The sequence below is a fragment of the Candoia aspera genome, chromosome 4 (genome assembly GCF_035149785.1).
Source record: "Candoia aspera isolate rCanAsp1 chromosome 4, rCanAsp1.hap2, whole genome shotgun sequence".
NCBI lineage: Eukaryota > Metazoa > Chordata > Lepidosauria > Squamata > Boidae > Candoia > Candoia aspera.
Genome location: NC_086156.1, coordinates 35,700,302 through 35,723,021, shown reverse-complemented (window position 1 = coordinate 35,723,021; position 22,720 = coordinate 35,700,302). Strand labels below are relative to the sequence as shown.

The window sequence follows — 22,720 nt, the reverse complement described above, 5'->3', positions numbered from 1 at the left end:
CATGCTGGCCACATGACCCGGAAGTGTTTACGGACAACGCCGGCTCTAAGGCTTAGAAACGGAGATGAGCACCGCCCCCTAGAGTCGGACACGACTGGACTTTACGTCAAGGGAAACCTTTACCTTTACTAAAGTAATTAACAAGCTTACCACTTCATGTGAATGTATGGCAAAACACTGGAAAGCATTTTTCATAGGATCAGTGTTATTTAAAAGTATGGCTTTTCTCTTTCAAATGTGGTAAGTGGCCAGGAGAACGTCTTACTTGGACCAGAAAAGTGAGAACTTACAGAACTCTTGGTCCTGGGTAAGATGTGCATGACACCTATAATATGGAAAGCAATCATAGATAACTTCATGCCGTCTTCTCGCAATAATTATATTACGTTTGCAAAAGGAATTTAGGACTTTCCCCCTTTTACGTAAAAAACGTAATTAAAATAAAGCCACCTTAATAAAAAGTCATTAAGAGGATTGTAATTTAATCACTGTGTGGTTTTTAGTAAAGATAAGTGCATCTTTACCCATTTGACCTAACCCTCTTCTAAAATTTGTTTAGCTGAGAAGAGGTGCATTTTATATCGATCTGTAGTACTGGGAAATGAGGTCAAAGACAAGTTCAGTCTGTTTCTGTAATGGAAGGCAACTCTCTGTATACTTGGAATAGCTGTTGATTGAATTTGACCTCCTTGGTTTCATCTGTGTTTCCTGGGTAATTCTAGAGGAGTAAAAGCATTTCTGTTACTGCTGACTGAAAATCCGTTCCCCCTGAGTATGACTGGAGATCCAATTTGTGTTTTTCATTTCGAAATGATTTTAGTAGCAAGCAATGCTCCTTAAAAATTATTGAACTTGGCTGAGAAAGAGGTAAAGCTCAATGTTTCACTGTTAGTCTTCCTTCCAAGTTCATTAATGGCATATTAAGCACAGGTAATACATGGTTATTATTACTAGTCATTACTAATACTGTATTAATACCTTGAATTCATTTCTCATTACAAAAAACACTGAAGTAGCTTCCAAACCTAACAAAAATCCAGAATAAGGCCGATCCATTAAAAGACAAATGTTATTGGCAGTTAATGTCTGGGAAAAGCCTAATTAAAAAGGCAAATGATTTTTATATGCCAAAGACACATCAGTAGTGGGGCCTTGCATTTCTCATTTCAGAGAAAGTCCTCCTCCATCACTAAAGAATGGTATTGATCAGCTGTAGCACAGCAGGCAGGACCTTCCCTAATACTGAAATAATTGAAGATGTTCTTTAGTTGTACCTTCTTTAGCACAGTTAACTATAGTGGTACCAAATATATACAGTAATCACATTATAATGACTTTTGATGTAAGGATGAACTAGACATTACGTTAACTATGTACCGTCAATCTCTTTGAGAATTCTGTTCATTTCAAATTTAATAGCATCCGTTCATTTTTATATTGATCTTCATCCAAAAAGGCTTCTAGAGCAGCTTGCATACCCTCGAGCACACAGTATAAAAGATCTGCTGAGGAAAAGCTGATAAGGAAAGAAGAGGAAAACAGTCAATTGGAATTAGGCAGTGCTGAAATTGAATCAAATAAATAATTTTTAAAGTTACTCTTTTTACCACCTACCAGTTATAGTGAAAGAAGTTCAAGTAGTACAATGGAATGCTGTTGGCTAGTGACAGGGAGTCATGGTCTATGGGGGTGGGGGAGTGGGGGATATCACGTGACAAACCTGTGCTGTGATGGATAATCCAACACATACTTGTGTTGACACTGCAGTGCAAATAAGAAAGGCTGGAGCTTGCATTAAGACATCATGATTCACATTTTGTCAATCAATTTTATTTTGGTCATAGACCAGCATACACCTAGTAACATAACAATTACGCTAAAACAGAAATACAAATTAAAAAAAACATATTGATAGCATAAAATAGGGTAAAGATGAAATTATTAAGGTAAAATTACAGAGTGCAGGTATTAAAAAGCAAAAGAATCCTATAAAATTACAATTAATTTTACCATGAATAATCTAAATACTATAACTAGGGCAAATAACTATAAAAGGACATAAGTAATACTAAAATTTGTAAAACACTACAAGAATGTAAAACTATGCTAGCTTATATTATCAATTCAAATCAATTTTAATTCGGTCATAGACCAGCAATTAAACCAGAAAATGCACATCTAATTAGAATAAAAGAAGGAACACTTAAAATTCTAAAAAAAATCTAAGGAAAATTAGAAGAGATATTGCGACGTGCTGTACAAATTATAGAGCAATGTTTAGCTATGGTCAGTGAAGTAAAATCAAATTGGTCTGATAGAAACAGCTTGAGATAAAAAGAATCCGAACGGCCTGGATGTTTAGTAAAAAATTGAGATAGTAATTTCTGATGGACATCTGCATAGAGGGGACAGTATAAAATGACATGTTCCATCGTTTCAATTACTCCTCTGCCACATGGGCACAATCTTTGATCGAAAGGGACATTTCAATATCTCCTTTTGATAACAGCTGTTGGAAGGGCATTGAATCTAACCAAAGATAAGGCCCTTCCAAATTTTGAAATCATTATGCAGCTAAGATATCTGGCTAGTTGGAGAAGACGTGCAGAATGGCCCCCAAAAAATGTTTTTAGGTAAAACTGATAAATCTGATTGTAGCTCTAAATCAATGGCCCATTGTTTGAGATCAGCTAGTGCATGTTCATAGCCCAACAACATGATGGCTGCCCCTGAAAAGCCATATAATTGCAGTTTGGCATGTATTGCCTGGCACCAAGAAGATTGAAAGCTATCGGTCATAATGAACAGGGCCAAGCCAACTGGGAAGAAGGAAAGCTTAAGCCAGAATGAAAAACTATAAATCCAAGCAGAAGTTTCTATTTTTAGTAGGCCAGCTTCACGATGAAGTACCATGTTGGGGATGCAGCGAGGTACTTGAAAAATAGATCTTAGAAACTTGGATTGGACTCTTTCAAGAGAAAGGAATGATCTGTAGGGGCCCAACTATGCTCCAAAGAGGAGCTGAGCTTGGATCTTAGCTGAGAAAACTTTAATCACTGCTGGTATATATTGAGCTCCTTTGGAGAAATAGAAAGATTGTAGCACTGATGCTGTTTTTTGTGCACTCAGGCTGACATAGTTGGCATGGAATTTGCAGTTACCTGTGGCATGAAAAACAATCCCCAAATATTTAAAGGTCTTGACTTGTTTTATTAAATGATGGATTAGCTGCCAGACATGTGTCTTAGGGTGCTTGGCAAAAACCATAACCTTGGATTTCGAGTAATTTATTTCTATCCATTCTTCTCGGCTGTGCTCAGCAAGCATACAGATGGCCCACTTCAGGCCAATCTGTGTCCAAGAAAGCAACATGGCATCATCTGCATATAAAAGAACATAGATATGTCTGTTTCCCAGTTTTGGGGGATGAAGAGATGGGCTATTCAGTTTGTCTACGAGAGAGTTAATATATAGATTAAAAAGAAGGGGAGCTAGAATACACCCTTGTCTCACTCCTCGCTTGACTGGGATTTCCTTGGTGCAATATCCATAGATACATCGGACCTTCATCCGGGAGTTTTCATAAAGCTTATATATAAGGACAAGCAATCTTCTATCAGTCGAGGAAGAGTTCAATTTCTCCCATAGTTTGGCTCTAGCAATGAAATCAAAATCTAAGGTCTATAAATGTTGCATAGAGTGTTGAGCAAGCTCTGGAGGAATATTTCTCGACTAGATGTTGGAGGGTTAAAGCGTGGTCAAAGATTGAGCAGCCTTCTCTAAAGCCTGCCTGCTCATGAGCCAAGATATTCTGAGTTATAACCCAGTCGAGGAGCTTACTGTACAGTATAGGTGTTTAGCATATAATTTGCTAACCACACTGAGAAGGCTGATAGGCCAATAATTGGCAGGTAAATCTCTGCCTCCTTTTTAATAGATTGGGATCACCAAAGCTAGACCCCAATCATCAGGTATCTTAGTATAGTTGTCAAGATAGGTGAATAGAGAAGCCAAAACGGGTACCCACCAATCTAAATTGTTGCGAATGACCTCCACTGAAATGAAGTCGTATCCTGGAGCTTTGTTCGATTTCAGATGTTTAATCAGGTTTATGATCTCAGAGCCTGAGAGGGAGCCAGGAGGGGAGCGAGGGAGCTTCATAGTCTAATCCCCTCTTCAGGTAAAACGATTCCTCCTGTGTATGCAGTGATCTGAAGTGGTCTTCCCAGACTGAAGCAGGAATAAGACAAGATTTGTAAATTAGAGGAAGCAGATTGGAGAGTTACACGTTTCCAGAATAAAGTTGAATTCTGAACAAGTAGCACAGTTGTCATTTTTTTTTTTGAGTGGATGCCTGTGATATGTCTAGGCCATATTCCATCTGGAAAAAAAAAGTATTATTCTTCACTTAGGTTTACTGTAAATAGCTGTGAGTGAGTGTCATTACCCCACCCCCACCCCCACCCCCCAGCAAGTGTTTTATCAAGGTTGCCCTGGAATTGCAGTTAATTATTCTTTTATTCATCTTTTTAAAAACAAAACAAACCAGGACATATCTATGCATGAGAGTCAGGATGTAATTAATGTCTCATTTATTGAACCAGTATTTGAATTCACACATTATATTCAGTCATGGTTTGCTTAACCAGGGTTTGTAAATAAGCCACACATGACTGGGTTAATACAAGACAACACCCTCAATTATGGTTTACAAACTACAGTGACTGAGATCATGCAACTCCCTAAACCCAAACAAACAAGGCTTTATACCATATCCACATCCTTCTCGAAAATCTGTGATTTTGCTGATCCCACCTAGTGGTTCAAGCTGCTCAGTTGTTTGCTTTCTCTCAAAGGCCTAATTAATTCTCTCACCAAACTGTTAATCCTGAGCTTTTATACTACATATGGTGCTTATTACTGGTTGCTTCTATAGTAACAAACATAAATCTCTGTACAGTACAAAGAAGCCAGAGTTCTCATGTAAATCTATATTTAAGAATATGGTTTTCATTTTTTTTGTTTTTTGTATGGAAGAGGATCTAGCTAGTTGAGCCCTTATCTGCATTTTGAAATGCTAAAACTCAGATTTGAGTTGACCTTAACAAATATCCCAGTGAGTAGCTCTAGACTCAAAGCTTGGAATACTTGAAACTGTTAAATCTCCTTAGAGCTTGACCGCTAGTGAGTTCATGGATATGGCTGTGTAGTTTCCTTGGAAACATATTGAAAGTGGTTTGCCATGTTTTCTTTGAGGACTTATGTTTGACATCTGCTCTGGGATTCCCTGATGATCTATATAGGGAGCCAGAAAATTCCAGTTCTGTCAATAGTGGATCCTGAAGGATTGCATTCTAAGGAAAGATAATGTGCTGTATGAGTTTATTGCACTTACTGTGGAGCACTTTTGTACCACCCCTTAACAATGCCTCTGAGTAATGCATCCATATCTGAAAGCAGAGAGAGTGAGAGCTCAGATGTAAGATTTAATCTTAAAATAGTAGTACCCAAGGTCTAGAAAGCAATAGACCCTAGGCAAGCTCTCTGGAGAGGAAATGCCTCTTGTCTTCCTGACTTGGTGGGGTCACTAAAAGGGACTTGAAAATGATCCCCAGGATGGGACAGACACCTGTGTACATGGAGAGAGAACAGAAAAGCTGAACCTGTTTAGGCTTCACAGTACTGGTATTATATTTAAAATTGATACAGAAATGGATTGGGGGAGACAGTGCAAATCACAGAGTCATGGCATAATATGATTGTAACAGTTCCTTGAATTACTTTTGACTAGCTAAAATTTGACCATTTTCACGGTGGCCATATTTGTATAGTAATAACTATAGTAATCCAAATGCAAGGTTTTGTCACAACTATAGGTGCTTTGGCTTTTATTGATACAGATAGTCCTCGTTGAACAACCACTTGTTCAGCAACCGTTCAAAGTTATGATGGCACTGAATGAGGGGGAGTTAAGACATGACAAGTCCTCATAGTTGCAGCCATCACAGTGTTCCCACAGTCATATGATTGTGATTTGGGTGCTTGGCAGCTGGCTTGCAACTATGATGTCGCAGCATCCTGCGCTCATGTGATCACCATTTACGACCTTCACTGCTGGCTTCCAGTAAGTAAAGTCAGTGGGGAAGCTGACAGGAGGTCACAAATGGTGATCACTGCAGGACCACAGGATGCTGTGACTATGTGGGTTTCACCTAACAATGGTAACTGAGACTGCCATCGTAAGTCGGCATGGTTGTGTGGAGTTGCGCCTTATGACTGCATTGCTTAGCAATGGAGTTGCCAGTCTCAATTACCGGAGAAGAAAGGGAAGTAATTCTGTGGTAAATATTGCATTCCATCCTGAAATTATTGTTGGAATGAGTAGGACTTGGATTGTTCTGACAAGGCCACTGTAGCCATTTTTTTTTTTAGATTTTTTATCCTGCCTTTATTATTTTTATAAATAACTCAAGGTGGGAACATACTTAATACTCCTTCCTCCTATTTTCCCCAAAGCAACAACCCTGTGAGGTGAGTTGGACTGAGAGGGAGTGACTGGTCACCCAGCCGGCTTTCATGCCTAAGGCAGGACTAGAACTCACAGACTCCTGGTTTCTAGTCTGGAGCCTTAACCACTAGACCAAACTATACCAAATTTTAATTTTTAATTAGTGCATTATTTGATTTCTTTCAAGGTAACCAAGTGAAAGGATGTGCAAGATAACAACAGCTTTGTTGGCTTTGCTAAGTCTGAGCTTGACCTTAGAATTAGGCAGCTGCCATGTACGACGGAGTGCCATGGGGAGTATTTTTAGAAAAATAAAGTATGCTTCGCCATCACAAGGAGACCCTGGACAACCGCTGTTTCTAACACCTTACATTGAAAGTGGTAAAACTGAAGAAGGTAAAAGTAGTTTATAAACATGGTATTTTTGAAACTTAAAGTATGCAGAAAAATAATACTTCCAATGTCTCCAGCTTTTCTGCAGTGTCTGCACATAATGATAGAATCTCAGGCTATGCAAAGCATTCCCAAGAGAAGCTTTTTGGATAGTTCAGGCCACTGTATCATTTGCAGGATTACATGGCTGCTTCAGGAACTGCTCCCAGCTGTGTATAACTGCTACACTTTTTTTACTTTCATATGTTTGTTTGTTTCTACTTTGTTTATCCCTATTAAAATCCAGTATTAAAACTGGTCACAACAGTAAGTTTTTAGAAAGTGTATTTTAAACTTTGCATCATGTCTGACTGGAACTTTACATAAATGTAGTTGAATTGGAGGAATGTGTCTTACATATCTTACAAAGGCAAAGCTGAAGTACTTTGGCCACATAATGAGAAGACAGGACACCCTGGAGAAGATGCTGATGCTAGGGAGAGTGGAGGGCAAAAGGAAGAGGGGCCGACCAAGGGCAAGGTGGATGGATGATATTCTAGAGGTGACGGACTCGTCCCTGGGGGAGCCGGGGGTGTTGACGACTGACAGGAAGCTCTGGCGTGGGCTGGTCCATGAAGTCACAAACAGTCGGAAGCGACTGAATGGATAAGCAACAACATTTATCCTCTTTCTGTCATTGTTTGGATTGTAGACCACCCAGGTCCAGCTACATATAGTAAAAATGCAGACAGCTTTTCAGTCTTTCTTTTTTAACCTTTGCCACAGGTCATGTTACACTCTGGATATCTGTATGGATACAACTTAAGAAAAAAAAACTGTGTTTCCAGTTGCAAAGCTGTATTATTGTCTTACTGGGAATCAGAGGAAATGGCATCCTTCCTCACTTTCCTTCAGTTGGGGAACTGGGGCAAATAACATACTACTGTTTTAACTTAGAAGTGTAGTTTTCTTGTCTTACTTAAATGGAAGAAGCCTTTAAATTAAGAATGCATGTGATATGTATAATTGTGACTACCCATGGAAAGGAGGATGTAAATTTTCTTACTGTTGTCATTTCAATCTAAGCCACTACATGAAGATGCATCATTTCTTGCTGGCAAATTACCGGAAGTTGGGCTTTTTCATTCATTTTGTCTTTCTCTGAAATGTGACCTAAACATAAAAAAAATTTTTTTTTTTGAAATTCTTCATTACACCAAGAGAAAGTATATTTATAAACAACCCAGACACTCATAATACTTAGTGAAGAAGAGTACCTCAGTGTGTTTATCCCAGTTTTTTGGTGTTTTTTGTATGTTGCTCTTTAATTAGAAAAAGTGATATAAAAATAAAATAAACAATAACATTTTTTTCCGGGTAGTTGTGGAGAAATTAGAGTAAGTCAGAAAGGTAAAAATGTTAAACTTATTTGAAACTGTATACACGAGTCAGATATACTGTATATATCCAGACTCTTGGATCTTTGTGTGGTGACCAATCCTTCAGTTGGACAATGATAATAACGATTTATCATTCTTTCAAAGGAAGGCAACTAAGCCTGGTGGGGCTTCTCCCAGGACCCAGTGTGAAGAGCTATTCAGGCTATCTGACGGTCAATAAGACTCACAATAGCAACCTTTTCTTCTGGTTCTTCCCTGCTCAGGTGGGTATACTCTTCACCTTTTGGAGCTAGAGGATGAGATTAGAAAGGTATTTGTTAAAAAGGCAGTTGCTCTATATATTGTGGGTACATCTGATCTGTAAAGGAACCTTATTGCCATAAAAGTGCTAAGAAGGAACACTACAATGTTACCATTTTTGGACAAATGGTTATCTCTGTGTATAGCTCTATGTAGCTATGAATGGACTTATATCAGAAAAAAGTCCTGGGCAAGTATAGTCAATTACATCATGTGCTGTGGTATGTTAATATGTTAAAGGCTGGGAAAATAAAGCCCCTCCAAAGCAAACAGTTGTTCTGAGATTTCTTTTGATGTATGCATAACACATGCAATGCATATACACAATAAGACTTGAATGTACAGATTGAGATAATTTATAAGATAACCTCAGATTTACTTTATGATTTTTTTAAAAGTGAAACAGTAGCCGTGGGTACTTGTCTTCATCTTAGAATAATGATATGACTGACTCCCCACCCCCCACCCCCATCTGTTCTCTGACTTTGGTGTGTATACTGGAAAGCTGTGTTAATAAAGTATCTTGAAATTTAGGTTTGTCAGTTTCCTGATTAGATGCATAATGGCTATTTGTTTCTTGGTTATGGATGTTTGAAACCAAACAATGGAAGTGGATGGTTTATATATTTTCAAAGATATAAGTAATAAATACTATAAATATTTGATTATTGTGCTAACTTATAAGCCATGATTTACAAATCCATGGTGGCTGGGTTTCACATTGATCGCTAAACCAGAATCAAGTAAACCATCATATAGTTTGGTACCATATGTGTACCCAGCCATTGTGAACACACTAAGATAATATTAAAGATTTATAGGAAGAGAACAGTTACAGGCAAGGGATCAGTGGGAAGGCGGGGTGGGGGGTCAGAAACTCAAGATGGCTGCTATAAGTTCAGTTACAGTAGCCATTATCTCTTGCAGATATCCCTGGTAACGGCTAATAATGAAGAAACATAGCATGGCTTCTAGCATTGGCAAATAATGCAAGAAGACACAGACAGACACACTTTTAGGGTTTGTTTTTAAACTATATTATTTTCTCTTAGTAAATATATCAAATGGAGCAGTGTAGCCTAGGTGGCCATAAAATTAAATTATACTTACAACCACTTTTCTTTCCAATTTTTCTTCTATATTTTCAAAATATTTTTAGTCATAGATCAAAAGCAATATCCTACTGGGTATTTACAGGAGTATTTCTGGATAGCTTTTAGGTTGTAGTATAAAATACTGAATTTTATAAAAGGTATGCTTAAGTTGAGGAGATGGGAAAATTTATGCCAGTAAGTCTCTCTGCTTTACATTTCTTAAAGGCATATTAGCATGCTGCAAATTCTGAAGGCTCCCTGGGATATGTGAAAATATGATTTTGAACAAGAATACCAGTACAATTTCAAGTTAAAGCATGCATTGTTCTGTTAACAGTCCAGCTATAATCTCAGGTGGTGTGGTGGCGGTGGCTATATTCCTGAGTTCATTCCATTTATAGTCCATTTCATACAATGGATGTGAGAGAAGAAAAAAAAAGGTTGACAGTAATAGTGTTTTATTTAGAGGAGAATCTGAGTGTTTTTCCCCAGGGCTTATTCAAGTAACCATGAAAAAAGAGTAATGAAATAAGTGCCACTGAAATTGCTCAGGATTTCATTACTTTTTGTCTTCAGACCGCAATGTATAGAAATCCTGGGGAAGGCAAGAAGAATTTAGTGATTGCTTAGGAGTAGCACTTCACTCTATTATGCGAGTTATCCATGAGCAGAAGATTTTGCCAGTCTACGGTGTTTTGCAGATCATCAGGACCTATTCCATGTGATCATACTGCTCATGGACATAGATACATACTTTTCCGTTCCCTTTCTCTTAATGTAAAGTCTGCAACTTTCTTCTCTCTGAATATCAACAATTAAAGACTGTGCAGGTGTTTGATTTTTAAAATATTTATGAATCTCCTTTCTGTCCAAAAGGGTCCTCAAGGCAGTGTGCAGCTGTAAAAACAATCTCTTATCAAAACAATCAAATTAAGAACAGGGCAACTCATGTTGAAACATTCAGAGAGTGGGATACTACCTCAAACCCATCAAAGACCAGCCTAAACAAAGCAGGATTTGCAGTCTACCTAAAATTAGACAAACACAGACCAACTGTTTCCATAGGGAATTCTTTAAAAAGAGGATTGACACAGACAGAGCATTGTATTGAGGTATTTCTGTCTGTGGGCGTAAGCATACATAAACATTTGATAAGAAGTTAGTTCCTTTATTACAATTAGTGACTAGATCACTTGATAAGAAGATAACAAGGCACTTTTGTTTATACTCATTCAAGGAAACAGAACTTTTGCACAGTTCCTTTTTTTATTATAACAATTGCTTTTCTTTAGAGGATTTTTAAAAGGTAAATGATATTTCCTAGCCAGCATGGAATTATAAGACCTGTAGTTTAAAAGGTAGTGCCAGGACACCTAGCCTCATTTGAAGATCTGTATCATCTAATGGGGATAGGGGTTCGTGGTTCAGGCATTATTGTGTCCATAGGTGAAGTGTACAGTCCTTGGGAAAAAATATTCTGGACGCTAAACATGATTAAACTGGATGGGATGGGAATTTATTTCTGTCTCAACATGGTTTTGAGAAGGTTATTAAAAACTGGGTATTGAAAAGTCTACCACATACTTATTTCAGAGTGTTAGCCAAAAACTCTCATATTGAGCTTGGCAGCAGCCATAGGGAAAGCCAAAAAAAAAAAAAAAAAGCAGTGACAGCATTTTCTTACAATCTGTTAAAGCATGCAGTATTTCAGTTTAGGCAAGAATAGTTCCAATCTTTTTGTTCTTATGGTTTGCAGGTTCAGCCAGAAAAGGCCCCTGTCTTACTTTGGCTCCAAGGTGGACCTGGAGGAACATCTATGTTTGGCCTTTTTGTTGAACATGGGCCATATGTTGTTCAAAAGAACCTCACTTGCAAGTATTGATTTGTTCCTAGTGTAGTACATGGGAATAGAAGCACATATTTTTGTTTCTGAATATTCACCTTTTCCAAATTTTAATTGTAATTCTGTCGTTGAGTGAAATGTATTTAACAGCAGAATACACAGTTGCTGTTCTGAACAAGTGTAAATAAGAAAATGGATACTTGATGTCAGTTATGTCGCTGATAAAAAAACTGGTACTTTAATGGCCGTTATGTTTTAGATGAAATGTGGCTAAAGCTCACTGTCACAAAACGTGGAATCTGTCCGACATAATGAATTGAAAATATCTTTTAAATTTTAAACACAAGTGTCATGTTACCTATTTATTTGCTAGATGTTAATATTTTCTTTGAAATACTTGGCCTCTGTTTTTCATTGCCAAGAAATAAAAAGCCCTGCTAAAGGAAAATGTTATAAAACACAGCAAAATTATATTTAATATCCTAAATGCATGTACTGTGGTGTTAATACATACCTGAAGATACTGAATACATACAAACTAATAGACATTTGAATGTTATTCTTTACATATTTCATCATCCTGAAATAAAAATAACTTGAAAGTTAGTTAACTCACTAATATGGGCCAAAACAGCACTAGTAATGAAAACTGACCCAATAATGCATTTTTAATATATACCTTAATCACAAGACACATATAGACATGGGAAATGTTAGCTTATGCTAACATATAAAACAGTTGATCATAAACTGTTTTATATGTTTGCATCATTGGTAAAATCATTGGAGAGGGACCCAGAGCCAGACCCAATAATACTTAGAAATTATTGTTACATGACAGTCTTGTTTCCTTTTGGGGTGATGTATCCAAAACATATTTTGGTATACCGGATTCATCACAAATCTCCATAGTTTGGTACATTAATAGTGCCTGCTGTAGAATCTTATTCTGGTTTGCTTGCTTGCTTTTTAATAGTGACGGAACGAATGTTTCCTTGGACCTCCAAGTTCTCTATGCTGTACATTGATAATCCAGTAAGTTAAGAATGAATAACATTCTATTTAAAATATGAACTTGAACGTTAATCCTTTATAGTAAGAATGGCATCATGGTGTTGGTAGGCATCCCCACAGTACAGTACCCTTAGATTGTACCTAGTGACCTAAACAGCAACAACAGTAAGTATTTTAAATAGCCAAAATCTCATGAGATGCCCAAATCTCTGTTCTTGTATAAATAAGTTCCCATTATATTTTGACATTTTTAATTTTAATTTAAAATTTAAGTTTTCTTTTATGTTAAATTTTAGTGGTTACATGTCTTTTTAAATTTTGTGTATGTGGGTCTACAAATTATGGAGTGATACTTGCTGACCTCTGCTTTATAGTCAAGTTGAGATTTAAATAAAATAGGAAATTCTGCAATATGTTCATGATATGCCAGGTCACCATAGGCCAAATTCTGCCACCGCAGCAAGCTCTGTGAAGCCCTGAATTCCACCTTCCTTCATTAGCCAGTTGATCTATTTTGATCCTATTGTATGCAGAGGATGCAGCCATCCTTTCTGTCTTCCAGGTAGAGGTGACATGTTTCCCCAGGAGCCTCACTCCCTACTGTGGAGCAAATGGTTTTTGTCTTCAGTTTTGCCAAAACCAAATTCCTTGAAATTTCTAGGTATTTAGTGACACCTCACCATTTCTGTAAAATCAGTGGCATTAGGTTAAGTCAGTGTTTCTCAATCTTGGCAACTTGAAGATGTGTGAACTTCAACTCCCAAAATTCCCCAGCCAGCCTTGGGAGTTGAAGTCCACACATCTTCAAGTTGCCAAGGTGAGAGATATCTTGGGGTTTCCATTTCAGCCACAATATCTTGGAAAAAAAAAACCCAAAACAGATAAGAGTGACATCCATAAATATTAAAATGTTAATAATCAGGTTTAATTGTTTTTCATTGTTGCTTTAGATTTGTTTTTAACTGTGTGTTTTATTCTATGCCACCCAGAGTCACGTTTGTGAGATGGGTAGCTATATAAGATAGGTAGGTAGGTTGGTTAGTTGGATGGTTTCAGGATAGGAATGAGTAGTCAAGGAGTATGTCTACTCTGTCCTCCTTGGTCTGTTTCCTGTTCATGTGCCCTCCCCTTGTTGTTTTCTGATGAAAACTCTGCAGGAATGAGAGTTTGAGCAGAAAATAATGGGGGGTAGAAAAGATAAAGCAGCACATACTCATATGTGTTGCAACTCTTGTAATTTAAGGTTGTTTTTGATTACGTGAGAGGAAAGTACCTTTCATGACTAGTTTTGTCGGTAAATCAGCATTCACCTGTTTGGTTCCAGATAATTTGGCATTAGAGTTTCCAGAATTCCCAGCCTGCATACAAGCTGCATCCACAGCATGTCAGTCCTACATTGCAGTGAATGAAAAATGATGGAATGGAATGGATTAGATTGCCATGCTGAAATGCATATTTGGTGCTTGTGGTTGTACAAAATTATTGGCAATCATTCCTGATAAATGCAGTTCATTTGACTTTTGCATAACTATGCCTTAACTGTAATATTCCACATTCTCTTTTCATTTTCTTTTTTCTGAATTTGGAAAAGATGCTGCATATGATTGTGGTAAATTAATTGGTAATGGCTGTTAATTTAAACAAGGAAGTATTGTGACTGCTGTTGTTTCTGCTGCTTCTCCTCATTGTCATTGTTCTCTTATTTAGCAATTTTTGATTTCCCTTGCTTGGAAAGTTGAAAAGATATTGTAATTTGGTTCTGTTAGAAACAAGTATAATCACTATATAATAGTTGAACTACTACTACATAACTACTATATAGCATTGTATAGTATAGTATAACTACCATAAGAAAAAAGGCTCACATAAGTTATGCCAGAAAAAAAGAGTAAGGTGGCACTCCAGATTTTCTAACCTGAAATCTTACGTTCACTAGCCTAGGAATGTTCCCATTGGCCTTGATGAATCTGACTTCTGAATAGGCATGTATATGGACTAAATGCAAAACCAGATTAAAACCTAATTTATAACTAAGAGAAACTATATAGTTAATTGAATTTTACTTGATGTGGAAAACATCAGCAACAAACTAAATGTTACTGTTTCTCATATGTTCTGTGTTCTCTTTAACTATCAGGTTGGCACTGGCTTTAGTTTTACAGATGATGAGAAAGGATATGCAAAGAATGAAGAAGATGTAGGAAGAGATTTGTATAGGTAAATAAAAGCTGAATTTCTACATTTTTATTTTTTTCAGATGAACCAGAAAAGTGAGTCCTGCTCACACCTTCTGGGGAGATTTAGAACGTTTACTAGAACTGTGCAAAGCATTTGAAGCAATCCTTGAAGCATTAAAGCAGCTGTCCTCTAAAAGGCTTTACACGGCTTCTTTGCTGCTTCAGACTATCCCCGGTTGTCCATGTATATGTGTGTGCTTCTGCTGGAGCAGCTGTGCATGGACTCTCTCACTGTCACACACACACACAGACATACAGGGACAGCTTTCAAAGCAATCATTCAATCCTTCCATAGGATGTGGCTGTTTTTAGTACTCCAACGTGTGGTGCTTTGTTCATGCTAACACAGTTGTAAAGAACCTCTTTGAATGAGTTGCATAGCTCTAATACTTATAGCAAAATTCTTCTTACTTCTTGAGCATTTTTTTCTTCTTCTCATGTTAAAGTAATGATCTGCAAGCCTTCTGTTTGGACCGGACAGCTGGTTTTCAAGGACAAAGTACAAATCTTAAAAATCAAATAAATAAGAGCAGGATTGCAAATGGTGCATGTCACTCCCATCCAGGCTTTAAAAATCTTGTGTTCACACATGGCCTGGTTCAAACTGATCTGGTATACTTCCTTAAACTTTTTGCCTCACCAAATTCAGTCTTGATTGATTGATTGAGTCATTCATTCATTCATTCATTCATTCATTCATTCATTCATTCATTCATTCATGTCTTCAATTTGTAAGTTGCATTTTACTGATTGCTTACAGTAGTTCAGGATGGACATAAAGTAGTTGTATTCTTTAAAGAGCTAGGCAGTAATAGAGTTGTATAGTTCACTTGGCACTTGAAAATCATCTCTGCACCTGTCCTATAATTTTGGCTAATGTCACATCAAAATACATCATTACTTGTGGGGGGCTGTACAGGTCCAAAAATTATAACATATTTTCAAAGAGTATAAATGCTGCTCTTTTATGTGATCACAGGTAGATGCAGCCATTGATTAAATTAGTAAGGCTTCACATTCAAATGAACTGTGAGCTTCCACTACAGTTTCTTAGTGTACATATTTTACTGATACTGTATCTGTATTTCAGTGCGATTGTTCAGTTTTTCCAGCTTTTTCCTGATTATCAGAAAAATGACTTCTATGCAACAGGGGAAGTAAGTTTATTTTAATGTTTGAATATTTGTTAATTTGTGAGTGTAAAGTTCTTCCTCTAGATAACATAAATTAATGAATATGTTTGTTTTATGTTAAAGCAGAAATAGAACTTCCCTATCAATAGAATTGTTGATAGACAGTACAGCAAGATATCTGGATAGGTAATTTGGTCACTCAGCAAGATTTATTTCAAGGTTAGCAGTCTTCTTTTCTAAGTGTAAGTGTGGTATCATTATGCGATCATGCAAGCAAATTTAATAAAGGGTATTTAATTAATTGTACTTACATAGCAAAAGGATTAAACTCTCCCTTATTGAGTGCCACTGATTCATCTGCTCTGATCACAGTTGCTTTAATATTGGAGATTCTATTGCAACTTTCTAAGAGGTAGCAATTGCTTTTTAGGGGGGATAATCAATTCTGCTGCAAGAAAGGTAAAGATTATTTGATATGCATAGGATAAAAGTTTTATTAAACTTCCCTGTTAAATCTTTTCCTTGCATGACTTAATCCAATTCCTCCCTCCACAAATAAATCTTGCAATGATTTAGAGAGCCCCTGAGTGCTTGAAACTCTAACAGATATGAAGGATTTTTTAGAGTTGGTACGTTTTTTTACCATGAATCTTGGGCCCCTAATTCACAGCAGTTTGCCAGCTGTCACACCAATCACTTTCAAGGTGCCTACCTCCCTTCAGCCAACTTCATCTGATTGACTGGGGTGCTTCAGTGCTCGAGTGCACATCTACTACACATTAGTGTTTTGAATTGCACTGTTCTTATATTATTGTAATCTAAATGGAGATTTTCACAGGAAGTGCCATGTAAATACTTTAATACATAAAAATATCTTTTTTTTAAAAAGTAAGCAACTATAGGCCAGCATTTTAAAAGCAGTCTATATGTAAATTGACAGAAAGGATGAAAAGGTAAACAAAATCCAATAAGGATGTATGTTGGAAAATAACTGTATAGACATTTCTTCTGTCCAACTCCGCATTTGTTTACTTTATGTTTTCTAATTTTACTTTGTTTACTTTGTGTTTTCTAATTGTCAGTATGATGCAGTTTTATTTATTTTGCCCAAGACAAAAGGTGTTGCTGACATCTTTAAGTACCACCTTAATCAGACTGTAGAATAATCTTAAATGTCTTCCCTTGGAGTCACTCTGTCTCAATTGAAATCATATGATGTGTGCAGAACAGCATCTACTTTATGCTTTGAATTAGAACAAATGGAAGAAAGGCAGTAATTTTCCCAGCTACCCTCATTGTTCTTCAGCAAAGGATCGTTACCTTGTCATGGTGCTGGAGCTTGAGCACCTCAATGATGCCATGAGCTAAACCGTGAAGGGCCACCCAAGACGGGAAGGTCATGACAGAGAGGTCAGACTAAGTGCGATCCCTGGGGAAGGTAATGGCAACCCACCCCAGTATTCTTGCCGTGAAAACTAAATGGATCAGTACAACCAGAGATATGTCGGTATACCATCGGAAGATGAGACCCCCAGGTCGGAAGATGGTCAAAATGCTACTGGGGAGGAACAGAGGATGAGTTCAACTAGCCCCAGATGTGATGACGCAGCTAGCTCAAAGCCGAAAGGACGGCTAGCAGCCCACGGTGCTGATGGTGAACGGCGAATCCGATGTTCTAAGGATCAACACACCATTGGAACTTGGAATGTAAGATCTATGAGCCAGGGCAAATTGGATGTGGTTATTGGTGAGATGTCAAGATTAAAGGTAGACATTTTGGGCGTCAGCGAACCGAAATGGACTGGAATGAGCCACTTCACATCAAATGGCCACCAGATCTACTACTGTGGACAGGAGGACCACAGAAGAAATGGAGTAGTCTTCATAATTAATAGTCAAGTGGCTAAAGCAGTGCTTGGATACAATCCAAAAAACGATAGAATGATCTCAATTCGAATTCAGGGCAAGCCATCTAACATCACAGTGATCCAAATATACGCCCCAACCACAGATGCTGAAGAAGCTGAAGTAGAGCAGTTCTATGAGGATCTGCAGCACCTACTGGACAACACACCTAAAAGAGATGTTATTTTGATCACAGGAGACTGGAATGCTAAGGTGGGCAGTGAAATGACACCTGGAATTACAGGTAAGCATGGCCTGGGAGAACAAAACGAAGTAGGACATAGGCTGATAGAATTTTGCCAAGACAGCTCACTCTGCATAACAAACACTCTCTTCCAACAACCTAAGAGACAGCTTTATACGTGGATTTCCCCAGCTGGACAACACCAAAATCAGATTGACTACATCCTTTGCAGCCAAAGGTGGCGGACATCTATACAGTCGGTAAAAACAAGACCTGGAGCTGACTGTAGTTCAGATCACGAACTTCTTCTTGCACAATTTAGGATCAGACTCAAGAGATTAGGGAAGACCCACAGATCAGCTAGATATGAGCTCACTAATATTCCTAAGGAATATGCAGTGGAGGTGAAGGATAGATTTAAGGGACTGGACTTAGTAGATAGGGTCCCGGAAGAACTCTGGACAGAAATTCGCAACATTGTTCAGGAGGCGGCAACAAAATACATCCAAAGAAAGAGAAAACCAAGAAGGCAAAGTGGCTGTCTGCTGAGACACTAGAAGTAGCCCAAGAAAGAAGGAAAGCAAAAGGCAACAGTGATAGGGGGAGATATGCCCAATTAAATGCAAAATTCCAGAGGTTAGCCAGAAGAGATAAGGAATTATTTTTAAACAAGCAATGCGTGGAAGTAGAAGAAGGCAATAGAATAGGAAGGACAAGAGACTTCTTCCAGAAAATTAGAAACATTGGAGGTAAATTCCAGGCCAAAATGGGTATGATCAAAAACAAAGATGGCAAGGACCTAACAGAAGAAGAAGAGATCAAGAAAAGGTGGCAAGAATGTACGGAAGACCTGTATAGGAAGGATAATATCGGGGATAGCTTTGATGGTGTGGTCAGGGAGCTAGAGCCAGACATCCTGAAGAGTGAGGTTGAATGGGCCTTAAGAAACATTGCTAATAACAAGGCAGCAGGAGACGACGGCATCCCAGCTGAACTGTTCAAAATCTTGCAAGATGATGCTGTCAAGGTAATGCACACTATATGCCAGCAAATTTGGAAAACACAAGAATGGCCATCAGACTGGAAAAAATCAACTTATATCCCCATACCAAAAAAGGGAAACACTAAAGAATGTTCCAACTATCGAAGAGTGGCACTCATTTCACATGCCAGTAAGGTAATGCTCAAGATCCTGCAAGGTAGACTTCAGCAATTCATGGAGCGAGAATTGCCAGATGTACAAGCTGGGTTTAGAAAAGGCAGAGGAACTAGGGACCAAATTGCCAATATCCGCTGGATAATGGAAAAAGCCAGGGAGTTTCAGAAAAACATCTATTTCTGTTTTATTGACTATTCTAAAGCCTTTGACTGTGTGGACCATAACAAAGTGTGGCAAGTTCTTAGTGGTATGGTGTCATGCGCTGCCTGCCTCTGAATAATACTCAGACACTGGTTCGTGGATCAGGCTCTGATTTATTCACAGCGCAGTTACAGCGTCGGAAGAAAAAAGCTGAGAGTGACAGGAGCGCGCCGGTGCGGGGTTTAAATACCCCGCGCCGGTCAGCGCCCCCTCACTCGCGGTCACGTCACCCCCCTTTGTCCAATACGTTGCCCTGCCGGTGGGTGAGGGGTTGTGAGGCCCCGCTGGCGTTCGGGATCGCCCATCATCAGGTTTTCTATTCCTCTGGTGATTGCTGTCAGCTGGGCGATCTCCGATGTATTGGCCCTGATGGCTTGGGTGTGCTCCGTGATCCGTTTAGTTATTGTTTGTTGGCCGTTAGTCGTTGTGGGTTGATGGCTACTTATCTTGAGCCCCTTCACCTATTTCCTTGCTATTGTCATGTGTGCCATTGCGCTGATGACTTCAGCTCAACGGCACTCATGACATACTGCCCCCTTTCCGAATAGTGCTCCCCCCCGGTTTTCTGGTTTTTTTTTTTTTTTTTTTTTTCGTGGAGCTGTCAAACGGAATTTTTCTTTTTTTTTTTTGAAATTCCCGCCGGAGTAGTTGTCGCCCCTCCCTTTGCTCCTCCCTCTACCACGTGCCTTCCCAGGGTGTATCCATGGTGCGCATGCCCGGGTCCCGTCCTGGCGTGCGCATGCTCCAGCCACACCCTGTTTGTTTGGCTCAGTTCGGCGAGGAGAGAGGCGTGGCTGGTCGGGTGCTTATCAGCTCCAGGTAGGGCCCTTCTTTTTTTCCAATTTAAAGTGCGTCGCCTTTGTTGTATCTCCTGGGCGTTGCCCCCAGGTTGCCCTGTTGACTTGCTTGCCACTCCCCCGCGGCCGGGGGGGCGGGGGGAGGGTGCTGGCGAACGCTTGTCACCACCTCGTGGGCCCGGGGCGGGGGGAGTGAGTCCCGGGGGGGGGAGGTCCACCCAAGTCGCGGGCTTGGGGGGGCCCTTTCCCTTGGGGCACGGGAGGCGGGGGGGCCTGTGGGGGGGGGGTTTGGCTTACTGACCTTGGTTGTGGCTTGTCGGGGTATGCCCGGTGAAATGCTCTGGTCAGGTCAGGCGCGTTAACGTTGTGCGCCGCCACCCATTCCGGGTGGGGGAAGTGTTTCCACCTGACCAGATAGTGTAGAGTTCCTCGTTGCTTGCGGGAGTCGAGAATGTCCCTTATCTCGAAGTGGTGTTGCCCGTCGATCATCACCGGTGCGGGCTGTGGCGTGCTTGGGTGCCATCGGGAGGTGGTTGCCGGTTTCAGGAGGCTGGTGTGGAACACCGGGTGGAGTCTCCGTAGGTTGTGTGGCAGGTCCAAGCGTATTGCTACCGGGTTCACTATTTGCGTGACTCGGAACGGACCGATGTACTTAGGCCCCAGTTTTTTCGAGGGTTGGGTTGACTTTAGGAACTTGGTGGATAGGTAGGCCATGTCCCCCGCTTGGAACGTCGGTTGTTGGCGCCGGTGCTTGTCGGCCTGCTCTTTGTAGGCTGCCTGTGCATCCTTCAGCGCCGCCGTGATTACTGGCCATGCTTCCGCGATCTTCCGTCCCCAGTCGCTAGCGTCCACCTGGGGTTCCGGGGGTTGAGGTAGCTCCGGTATGGGGACGAAGTCACGCCCCGAGACTACTTCAAACGGAGTTTTCCCCGTGCTCGTGTGGACGGCGTTGTTGTATGCGACTTCGGCGAACGGGAGCAGTTCAGCCCAGTCGTCTTGGTGGTAGTTAGTATATGATCGTATGAATTGCTCTAAGGTGGCATTAAGAACCTCTGTGGCTCCGTCCGTCTGGGGGTGCCAAGCCGTAGATAGGGCCTGTTGGGTCCCCGTCAGCTTTAGGAAGGCCCGCCAGAATTTGGAGGTGAACTGTGTGCCCCTGTCGGTCACCACACGTGCGGGACATCCGTGTAGCCTGTACACGTGGATGAGGAAGAGTTTGGCTAGCTGTTGTGAGGATGGGACCGACGTGCAGGGGATGAAGTGGGCCTGCTTTGAGAAGTAGTCCTTCACCACCCAAATGGCCGTTTTCTTCTGGCTGGGTGGGAGGTCCACTATAAAATCCATAGAGATTTCCTCCCATGGGCGGGAGGGTTCTGCCACCCGTTGTAATAGCCCCGCGGGTTTGCCTGGTGCCCGTTTGGCCCTAGCGCACGTTGGGCAGGACGCCACGTAGGCTTTTACGTCTCGCCTGAGCGCGGGCCACCAGAATTGACGCCGTGTTAGGTGTAGGGTCTTGAGGAACCCAAAGTGTCCCGCTTGTTTGGCGTCGTGTGACCTATGCAAGATCGCCTGGCGTTGCGAGTCCGGGACGTAGATTCTGCCTTCCCCCCATGCCAGGTCCTGTGCCATCGTTACCTTGTCGGGGTTTGCCAGGAACCAGGGGTCGGTTTTGAGGGCGGCGGCGAGGTCCGTGCGCATTCCCCCTGGTAGTTGCGGTTGGCTTCTTCCGGTCGCCGGTTGTCCCGCCGTCGGCTGCGCCGTAGAGTCGAGCTGCCTCCGCGCGCCGCTTCGGGTGGTCACGGCCATCCCTAGTTGCGAGGCGGATAGGACCGTCCCAATGGTGTCTGGGGCGGGCTCTTCGTCTTGGGGCAGTCGGGAGAGGGCGTCGACCAGGAAGTTCTTTTTGCCCGGCATGAACTTCAGCTGGAAATTAAAGCGGCTGAAGAATTGGGCCCATCGGACCTGTTTTGGGCTGAGGCGTCTAGGCGTTCGTAGGGCCTCGAGGTTCCGGTGGTCAGTCCAGACCTCGAATGGCTGGGTGGCTCCCTCGAGTTTGTGTCGCCATGTCTCTAGCGCTGATTTCACCGCGAAGGCTTCTTTCTCCCAGACGTGCCATCGCCTTTCTGTCTCGGAGAACTTCCTTGACAGGTAGGCGCATGGTTTCAGGAGTCCCGTGGGGTCTTTCTGTAGCAGGATGGCTCCCAGGGAGAAGTCTGAGGCGTCGGCTTGGACCACGAACGGCCGTTCTGGGTCCGGGTGCGCGAGGATTGGCTCCGTAGTGAACAGCGCTTTCAGCTTGTTGAATGCGGTCTGGCACGCGGGAGTCCAATTCAGCACTGTGCCTGGGTTCTTGGCGCGTCGGGTGTCCCCCACCCCTTTGGTTTTGAGGAGGTCTGTTAGGGGGAGGGCTATCTCTGCGAACCCCCGGGCGAATGATCTGTAAAAATTCGCGAATCCGAGGAAGCTCTGTAGTTGGCGTCTGTTGCGGGGGCGCTCCCAGTTTAGCACCGCTTCGACTTTTGCGGGGTCCATTTCGATGCCGTCCCCGGAGATTCGGTACCCCAGGTAGTCTA

The 22,720-nt window shown here is 40.9% G+C and overlaps 1 protein-coding gene across 1 annotated transcript in view; it reads left to right on the top strand.

The window, feature by feature from the left end:
* CPVL (carboxypeptidase vitellogenic like) overlaps positions 1 to 22,720 on the top strand; it is a 47,328-nt gene that overhangs the window by 4,219 nt on the left and 20,389 nt on the right. The window contains exons 2-7 of the mRNA XM_063303824.1: positions 6,696 to 6,904; positions 8,425 to 8,543; positions 11,431 to 11,545; positions 12,494 to 12,552; positions 14,669 to 14,748; positions 15,859 to 15,925. Of these exons, the coding sequence (XP_063159894.1) occupies positions 6,712 to 6,904; positions 8,425 to 8,543; positions 11,431 to 11,545; positions 12,494 to 12,552; positions 14,669 to 14,748; positions 15,859 to 15,925 (633 nt within the window). The 5' untranslated portion in view covers positions 6,696 to 6,711. The remainder of the gene's footprint in view (positions 1 to 6,695; positions 6,905 to 8,424; positions 8,544 to 11,430; positions 11,546 to 12,493; positions 12,553 to 14,668; positions 14,749 to 15,858; positions 15,926 to 22,720) is intronic.